The sequence below is a fragment of the Takifugu rubripes genome, chromosome 7 (assembly GCF_901000725.2).
Source record: "Takifugu rubripes chromosome 7, fTakRub1.2, whole genome shotgun sequence".
NCBI classification, from domain to species: Eukaryota; Metazoa; Chordata; class Actinopteri; order Tetraodontiformes; family Tetraodontidae; genus Takifugu; species Takifugu rubripes.
In genome coordinates, this window is record NC_042291.1 from 3409914 (window position 1) to 3418556 (window position 8643).

The 8643-nt window shown below is 48.6% G+C and overlaps 3 protein-coding genes across 5 annotated transcripts; 2 read left to right on the forward strand and 1 right to left on the reverse strand.

Moving 5' to 3' along the window:
• Nucleotides 1–451: 451 nt before the first annotated feature.
• Nucleotides 452–2762, reverse strand: LOC101070428 (RRP15-like protein). Of its 3 annotated transcripts, none has more exons than XM_011605165.2 (5): nucleotides 2645–2762; nucleotides 1904–2211; nucleotides 1416–1513; nucleotides 1142–1331; nucleotides 452–990 (listed from the first exon to the last, which is right to left on the reverse strand). In XM_011605165.2, the coding sequence occupies exons 1-5, from the start codon at nucleotides 2670–2672 to the stop codon at nucleotides 862–864; spliced, it is 753 nt and encodes a 250-aa protein (XP_011603467.2). In that variant the 5' UTR covers nucleotides 2673–2762; the 3' UTR covers nucleotides 452–861. The 3 variants fall into 3 exon arrangements, with proteins under 3 accessions (XP_011603467.2, XP_029695005.1, XP_029695004.1); XM_029839145.1 differs by having other exon boundaries at nucleotides 1904–2214; nucleotides 2645–2736; XM_029839144.1 differs by having other exon boundaries at nucleotides 1904–2301; nucleotides 2645–2693.
• A 505-nt stretch (nucleotides 2763–3267) lies between these two features.
• On the forward strand, nucleotides 3268–4963 carry LOC115250482 (uncharacterized). The gene is made up of 2 exons (XM_029839143.1): nucleotides 3268–3333; nucleotides 3419–4963. Exons 1-2 carry the CDS (start codon nucleotides 3330–3332, stop codon nucleotides 4678–4680), a joined length of 1266 nt encoding a protein of 421 aa, XP_029695003.1. The 5' UTR covers nucleotides 3268–3329; the 3' UTR covers nucleotides 4681–4963.
• Nucleotides 4964–4965: 2 nt separating this feature from the next.
• Nucleotides 4966–7955, forward strand: LOC115250481 (uncharacterized). Its single transcript, XM_029839142.1, has 2 exons — nucleotides 4966–5280; nucleotides 6190–7955. Exons 1-2 carry the CDS (start codon nucleotides 5262–5264, stop codon nucleotides 7668–7670), a joined length of 1500 nt encoding a protein of 499 aa, XP_029695002.1. The 5' UTR covers nucleotides 4966–5261; the 3' UTR covers nucleotides 7671–7955.
• Nucleotides 7956–8643: the final 688 nt, after the last annotated feature.

The following is an 8643-nucleotide window of genomic DNA, read 5'->3' on the forward strand; positions in this document are numbered from 1 at the left end:
TTGGTCCAGTTTGAAACTGCCTGAAGCTGTGGGGACAGAAGACGAGACGGTGGCTGGCTGTGAGCAGACGTGTGAGAGGATGAGTGGAGGTGGTGACTGAGGCTGTACAGCCCACCAGACAGCTACAGCATGCCAAAGTGGCAGGAGTCAGATGGGAGCGCGGAGACTGCCCACCCCCCCCCCATCACTCTGCTGTTATTTCCAGGTGGTGCTGTTAATAAAAGCCAGACACAAGAAGCTGCAGATATTAAAACATGTCCGCCGGCGTGGGGCAGGGCGCCCGAAATAAAGAGTATATTTGACGGGAGTGTTAGACTGGCTCCTGACTTAGATGTTTTGTAATATCCCACTCCCCCCCTCCCGACCCATCAGCCACGCTTCCTGTTTTAGGTCTGCGCGACAAAACCGGAGAACCTGTAATTCTTCCAAAACGCTCACATGAAGACAGGAGTTAAATAAACGTCTTTATAGTTGGTACATTTCACAGAAAGCATCCGGCCCAGTTTGGCACATGTACATACGCGTTAACCTTGGCCTGGAGGACTTTTTCAAACATAAGCACATCTAAAACATCACGGCCGATGCTCCTCAGGGACTTCTGAGGCTAAACTTCTCATAAATCTCATCTCACATCCACTCGTAGAACGGAGCCCAAGATGGTAAAAACATGAATCTGGTCATGGAACCAGTCCAGAGTCCAGTCTGTGGTCGTTCAGCTCATGACCAGCAGCTCATCTGTAAAGTCCGTGTACTGCAGTGAGCTGCAGAACTGGTTCTTTCTCCTGAATGTTCCTCCGTCAGACGAGACAGAACCGTCACTTCCTGTCGGCTGCTTCAGCTGAAGGCATCCATGTGCCGCTCCTACTCGCCTGCCCCGCAGCGCTTGGCAGCCTCCTCTGTGTCGCTCTCTTTGTCCCAGTCCTTCATGGTGGCGCCCATCATGAAATCATCTCTGAGGACGCTCCAGGCTGGTTTCTCCTCTGCAGCTGCCTGCACACACACACACACACACACCAAATATAAATGGATGGCTGAGCTAGAGAAAAAGCAGTGAATGACTGTGTGGATGTTACTACTGCTGAGGTTAGCGCCGCGTGCGTGCTCTCATTTACACATGCAGAAACAAGAGAACACCACTCACAGTGTCCTCCTGAGGCTTTGATGTAGCCCGTCCATCTCCGTCTGTCCTTCTGAGCACATCGATGAAGTCTTTCTTTGAGACAGATGACAGAAGTTTGGCCTTCTTCCTTTCGGAGCCTCCAGCTTCCTTCACCTGCTTATCAATGGTTTTTTGGTGCTTTCTGACAGCATTGAACAGCTGCACCACACCCCTGAACCAGAAGTGACAGATCAGAATTATAAATCCCACCTGAGAGTATTGAACCGAAGCTTGGAGGCAACAAACGCGTGAATACCTGGTGGCAACCCTTTGGAGGGCCTTTTCAGCCTCCCGGTCCTTCACGATGTCAGGCTTCTCCCGGCACAACATCTCCCAGGACCTCTTCTTATCAAACTGTTGGTCAGACGTACAGATAGAAGGATCCATATTTATTATTATCAACAGTAATAATAAAGAAATGAAGGTGTGTTTCAAGTAATAAATAAACCAAACCAGATGTGGATTAAAAACAACAACCATAGGTTTAACATCTGTTTCCAAGGCTTTAGGAGTGACTCCAGACAGGATAAACAGGGAGGAACTAAATGTGTCTTTGGTAATAATTGCTTTTTTTTTTTAAACATTTCTAAACTTCAAAGGTGATTGTCGGGCTCAATAAAGGAAATCAGAGTTTGAAAAGTTGTATCCCCGTAAAGCTGACCGACATCTCGTTACACCGTCACAGTGGCAGTTAAATGGCTCAGAAGGATGGATACGCCGATTCACCATCACAGGGGTGATTACCTGTTTCTTTCTCTCCAGTTGCTCCTGTTTTTCCTTCTCTTTCACTTTGTCTAGCTCCTTGTTCTTCACAAGGATGCTGCTTTTGCTTGCAGGGGTTTTCTTTGCCAGGATCTTGGCCATGGCCTCCGCCCAGCCAGCGTTGGCGAAGCCATCATCGCCTCCATCACCATCGCCTCCATCACCATCGCTTTGATCTCCACCATCATTGCTCTGGTCTCCATCACTTCCTGCATCATCTGACCTTTCATCTTCACTCTCTGCAGGACACTTTTGGTCCTCGTTGTCTTCAAATTCAGGATCTGTGTCATCTGCTGAGCATATTTTTGGATTTTCAAACAGTGTAACTGCAGCATCGTGGATATCTCTGATAGCAAATGAGGCTCCTGCCTCTTGGAATCCTACACATGAAGCAATCGCAGGAATAAAAGGACACCATTCTGACACCAGTTCTGTTACACTGGAAATCAGTCGAGGACACGTTTAGAGCAAACAACGCCAAATAAACCCCCACAGAAAAACAAATCTGGAGAAATTAGAATTGTCGATTAACTATCGCTTAAAGTACGCGTGCGGGCAGGAACACCGCTCACAGAAACGAGGCTCCGCCACAAAAGTAAACTCTCTAGCTTTTAACCACCAGTTAAAGGCAAAAAACGAACCGTAAAGTGACAAAAGAAGGTTTTTTTTAAAAGACACCGTTAATCAAAACTATATATTAACAAAGATAACAAAAGGGCTCACCAGACATCTCTACATGTGTTTCCGCCATCGCAGCGTTCACATAAAAAGGTTCCGTAGAGAAAAACTACCGCGCGACAAAGGTTCCGACACCTCCTTCTGAATGACTGGAAAACACATGCTGCCCTCTATTGGTACTTTCTCAGACAATCACTGTCGGGTAATCAACAAAAAGCACAACGTACTCTTTAAAGTGATCCATAGTTTGCTCATAATACATTATCAGAGTTAGGAAGACTCCAGGTGAGATTTCCCCTGGGTCAACATTCTCCATGTGTCTTTGTTGATTCTCTCACAGAACTCTGGATTCTCCCACAGTCCGCAGAAATGAAAGTAAGGGGAACATGTCACCTAGGTGTGACTGAGAGCATGAGAAGTTTTACTCTAGATGTATTACTAGCAACAGTTACTTTAATATAATTAAAAAATGATTTTCTTGTTTTCTTATGATGCTTGAATCTCTGTGTTCTTTTGTTAAAACTGCAAAAAATCACAGCAAGGCATAAATACATTTGTTATTGCACATGTATCAAATTACAAGGCTTATTTACTGAGCCTGCATGTGGTAAACTGTAGTTCCAGGTTCGCTGGTGCCACATGACTACAGTCATATGAGCAAAACAAGTTTCGCTTTTACTTTGAGAATGTCCATGGCGGCTGAGTGAGGACAGCCAATAACAGCAGAGGAATGGGTGAGTGTGAGCTCGGAAGACGGGTGGAAAAGATCGTTTGTATGAGGAAATCAGTCCAGCATAAAACTGTCTTTGTTTCCCCCAGTTGTGTCGTTTGTGGCGGCGCTGATGGGAATGACGGCTGGAGGTTTCGTTTTAAACCAAACAGCAGCGACGGCGGTGCAGCAGGTTCCCTCTCAGTGGTATCTCAAAGTTCACGGCCTGGTCCAGGTAGCAGGTCTGGGCGGAATAACATGTCTGCTGGGGTGTCTCGGGCTCTGCCTGGCTTTCCTATGCGCAGCTTGTGCTACTGCGGTGCCAACACTGCTGAGGGAGACGAGAATCCCTTTCCTGAAGACGGCTTGCTGTGGTCTCACCATATTCCTGGGATGTGGAATATCAGGATCATTGCTCGGGTGGACCTGTGCCATGCTGGTGACCTTGGGCCTGAAAGGCTATTGTGTCTTTGGTTTTATCTTCAGCCTCATCCTGCTGTTCATAAACAAATGGCGGATAGTGGAAGCTCCATCTAGGATGCTGGTCCTGCACGCTGTGACGCTGGTCACGATGTGCCTGGGGGTGTGGTCTGGACAGGCTATGGATATTACAAAGCCCAGACTGGTTCTGGTCAACATCCTCCTGGTCCCAGCATCATTTTTGATGGGCTTGTTGGTCACCACCTTCATTTTGAGGAAGCAGAACGGATACATCGTGCTCAGCTTTGTCTTTCTGGTCCCATTGTCAGGACTGGTCTTTGGGCTTGGGACTGAGCGTCATCAGGGGGACAAGCCTGTGTTGTACAACACCTTCTACACGATACAATTTTTAGTCTACGCAGCAGAGATGCTGACTGGGATCCTTGGCATTCTAGGTGGGATATGTCTGAGCCTGTGGGATCCAGGCCAGGCAGGGAGGCTGTCTTTCTGGATCTCTATCCCTGCTGCCGTCACCCTGTATGTTCTGGATAAGGACAATCCACACACAGGTCTCCTGGGTGTCACTCAGCAGTGGGTGGGTGCAGGAGGGGTGCTGGGCCTATTGTCCGGCCTGGCCGCAGCCTCTGGAGTTGCTCTGGGACTCGGCATCATGTCAGCAGGTCTGAAACTTGTGGCAGCTGACAACGACATCCTCAGGTCGATTAACCTCTGCCGTGCCGCAGAAGGTGGCGGCAGCAGTAACCCTTGTGCGTTGGGGAACGCCGTGGTGACTTTGGCTGTTCTTGGCGTGGTGATGATGGGCTCCACCGTCCTAGGAGTGGCCGGATTCCTGACTGCTGCTTTGGGCTCCTCAGGACACCACGGGACAGTACTGGCAGGCACAATAACAATACTAAAAGCAATTTCCTTGTTGTCAAACTCAAACGTGTGACGTGTTTAATGCTTAAGAAATGTATCTTACATCACCAACGAAGAATCTGACATGCAGAAATGATCTCTGGCATTCACAAACCGCCCTCCTCAAAGAGTCACCACACAATATGAGGAGACACAACTGTCAATCTTTTATTAAAGAATTCATACAGATTTAAGGATTCCGAGGTCGCCTCCTGCTACAGGTTCTTTGTTCTATCTCACAACTCATCAGCAGAACGTTGCAGTAGAACCAGTTTAGCTCAGAAGTCATTTTTAACTATAATGTTCACATACCAAATGCACCAATCCAAATGCACCATCTTGGCATTTCAACCTGACGAAGTAGTGTAGATCAGACTGTGACTGTGGATACGAGTGATCTCGGAACACCAGAACCACTAGATCTTCGCCTGGATCCCAACCGCCGTCGGCATCAGTGACAGTGAGATCCTGTAGACCAAGACAGGTTGGACAGGAAGCTGCTGGTGGGCGTGTCCTGCGCTAAACCGGTTCACCTGAAGTCTCCGGCACGGCTGCAGCACCAGAAACGGCCCGTCTTCACTCCAGAGGAAGCAGAATCCTCCCTCTGAGGACAACATGGCTCGAACCACACTGGGTAAGCTTACACAGCTTCGACCTGATGTGTCTATTGTTTAAATGCTCCCATAACAGACCAGAATAAGCTGTCTTTGCTTTTAGTTTGTCCACAGTTCAGGTTTATACCTCCTCAGTTTAAACCTGTTGGAGCAGCGGCCAACGGCCACCTGCAGGACGGAGAACAGACAGGAAACATTGTGGCGTCCTGCTGGTCAAACCTGTTTAACAAAGCTGAAGGGCAAGAGTGCATGACAGACACGTGCACGATGAGGCGCCAACGCAGTGCATCAGAAACGTATTGGCAGCAAAATAGATTTCAATTCTTTCTTTATCTCCTGTAAATTCTACACACAACATCATCACGGCCGTTCATTAGTGGGTACAGGTGAATCACTTTGACCTCAGTTCACAAAAATATCAGAAATATCGTTGCATTTGCCAAAACATTTGAATTGTCTGCCGACACGCAGGTGAGTTGTTAAAGAACTGTTGAAGAACACAGCCAGAAAAGTCACCATATTGTCACAAATCTGGGCAAACCCATAAATGCTGATCCCAAGTGAAACAGTTACACAAATAGTCCGCTAGGTGTCACCGCAGCGCAGCTTGCTCTCATCACGTGGTCTCTCCATTCCACCCCTAATCTGCGTGGTCTACTGTTTATCCTTTGAGTTACAGCATGAACCCATCAGCCAGATTAATTGTGTCTAATCACCTCCTCAACTTTCAACAGAAGTCCATGTTGTCCCTCAGCTGGTAGTTGTGTCTCCAGATACACAGATTTATGGCTTAAGGGTGGACAAAGTGGAAGCGCCTCAGCCTTCCAGCGTCGCCAGGGCAACATTAGTCGGTTGTTCCTTCTGGTTGGGGAAAAGTAGTTTAACGCTTGGAACTGTACATTCACCATTTTGTTCTTTTTCTGCTTTAGGAGCTGGCAGCCCTTTAATGGAGGCCATGGTGGGGTTTGCACTGGGAGCAATAGCTGGCTGCTTACTGGGCGCCACAGAGGATCCAGTAGAGAAGGCCGTGTCAGCAATGAGCGCAGCTGCACCTTTAAAACCTCTGTTGGAAGATATCAGCACAGTTGGGGCCCTTGGTTTGGGCACTCTGATGGGAGCGACTGCTCTCACCGTCGCGATGACGTCAATGGTTGCTGGTGTGATTCTGGCAGCTGCTGTAGCTTCTCTGTTTGTCTCCACCAGGAGCTGCAATAGCTCCAACACAGAGACCATTGGTCTTTGGATGTCAGCAGGGACGGCTGGGGCTTTTGGGACCACACTCAGTGGAGCCACTCTTGGAGTCGTCATTGAATGGATTGTGAAGAACTTTGGCATGATGGGACTTTTAGGGGCTCTCAGCATGTTTACGGTGCTGAAACCGCCTTTAAACCTGCTTTTCAACCTCCTGTGGAAGCGAGGAGAGGCCTGTTGTTATATGGCTTCAAACGACTGGGCCAAAGAACGGGAGGAGATAGAAATGAGAGAGGCAGAGCAGAGGCAGCGAGTGGCGGTGCGGATCGAGCAGAAGATCCTGCTGTTGGAAGAGGGAAGCAGCAGTAAGGAGGAGTCGGCGTGGATCACGGAGAGAAGACAGAGACAAGAGCTGGACAGGAGGAGGAGGCAGAATCAGGAGGCCCAGCTGGAACAGAAGAACCTCCAACAAGGGATTGACACGGTGGTGGCCAAACATGTGGACTTTTTGGCTTTCTCGGGGATGCCGATGACGGTGGTTGCCGTGGTGACGTCGGGCTTCGGACTCTTCGGCTACGGCAACCACCCGTTTGTGTTTGTGGCCATCCTGCTTGTGCTCGCACTCGTAGCTTACGGACTTTTAAAGAGTTCCAATTTTAAATTCTGGATGTCGATGGGATGCATGGCGATGTTCGTGACCTTCATCGTGGCCGTTCTCACCCTCCACGCGGGGCAGGTGGTCATAACCAGCGCCATGAAGATGAGGAGGCCGGCACAGGACCGAGAGAGCATCAGTGCAGAAATGAAGCATCAGTCCTGCGTGGAAGCCTTGAGCTCAGCCATCTTTGCTGCCAAGCTCTGTCAGCTGGGTTTGGGGGCAACAGTGGGGGGGCCACTGGTACGGTATTTGGCCAGGGAGGTGAGAGTCATCCTGGGGGCAGCTTTAGTGGCCATGGCTCTCCTGGGTGGGATCTTGGTCTTGTCCCCAGTGCTGGGAGAAGGCGGTAAGGCGGGCGCTCTACTGGGGGTGGTGGGAGTGACGGGGGTGTGTGTCGGTGCTGCTGCTGCTCTGTCTGGGAGGTGGTCTTCATGGCCTGGGACCCTGGGGACAGTGGCAGGACTGACTGTAGGTGCAGTCCAGGTGGGGCGAGGGCACGTTCTGAACATCGGCCTGCAGCTACCTGTGGCCTTCATCTTCGCTATGAGCGACCCGTTCTAGCCCAGCGCCGCTCCACACGGCAGCAGGTCTTCAGGAGAGCCGCCGTCGTGGATCACGCCTCTTCAACTGATTTCTCTTTCTGCTTTTAGAGTTCAGAATTGCCTTCTGGAATTATTCCGTTTGTTAAAAAATGAACAAAGACTAAGAGAAAGGGGTTTTGATACACAAGAGCAGCAACCAGCAACAACAGGTTGATCAAAGATCTTCTCTTGATCCCGTTTGAGCCTCACAGCTGGTGCTAATGTCATATTTAAGGTTTTGTTTTAAATAAAGTCTTTGAAATTCTGGGATGAGTGTGACTGGGTTAAACTTCTCATCTTTGCTTTTATAGAGATGTCATGATGTTTGTTGTTGTTGTTGTTTATTGTTTATTGGCTGCACAGCTGGCACCATGAGTCTGCCTGATTCTTCTGTAGTCTTTTTACTTTTTAACTTCTGTGACTCTTTGTTTCGATTAAAGATGAAAGTAGAAAAGTAGCAGAAAACCCCCAAAACCTGCAGATATAGAGAAGAAAATCATTTTTTTCCCAACGTTCCTTCACTGACATCAGACATGAGCCTAGTTTCTGCTTGTATTCTAAAAAACCTGATTTGGTTTAAGATGTAAAAAAGGAACACATGTTTTCATGTGACTGTAACCTTCACTCCCTTTGCACTGATTACGAATGTTTTCTTAGTTTCACTAAATCTACTGGTAGTTTTATAATAATTAACACGGGTTTAACCAGCCCCTGTGGTGACCGGTTTACTCTGGCAGCCTCTCCTGCCAGACACGGGCAGCTTTAGCAGCAGCCATTAGGCCTCCTGGACCAACACTACATACTCAACCGTCCTGCTGCTGCCCTCGTAACAAATATCTCATCTCTCAGCTAAGGCTGCAAAATACCGTGAAATGAAAAAGACCTGAAACATATTAACAGTGCAGGACAGGCTCCCAGACATCCAGTGTCCCTTCATTCCCTACAACATCCCA

Excerpts from the sequence above, each read along its gene's own strand:
- LOC101070428 (XM_029839144.1), bottom strand. The coding sequence starts at position 2,672 with ATGGCGGAAACACATGTAGAGATGTCTG. Across the intron at positions 1,514-1,903 it reads AACTGGAGAGAAAGAAACAG|TTTGATAAGAAGAGGTCCTG; the intron begins GTAATCACCCCT and ends TCTGACCAACAG. Across the intron at positions 991-1,141 it reads CAAAGCCTCAGGAGGACACT|GCAGCTGCAGAGGAGAAACC; the intron begins GTGAGTGGTGTT and ends GTGTGTGTGCAG.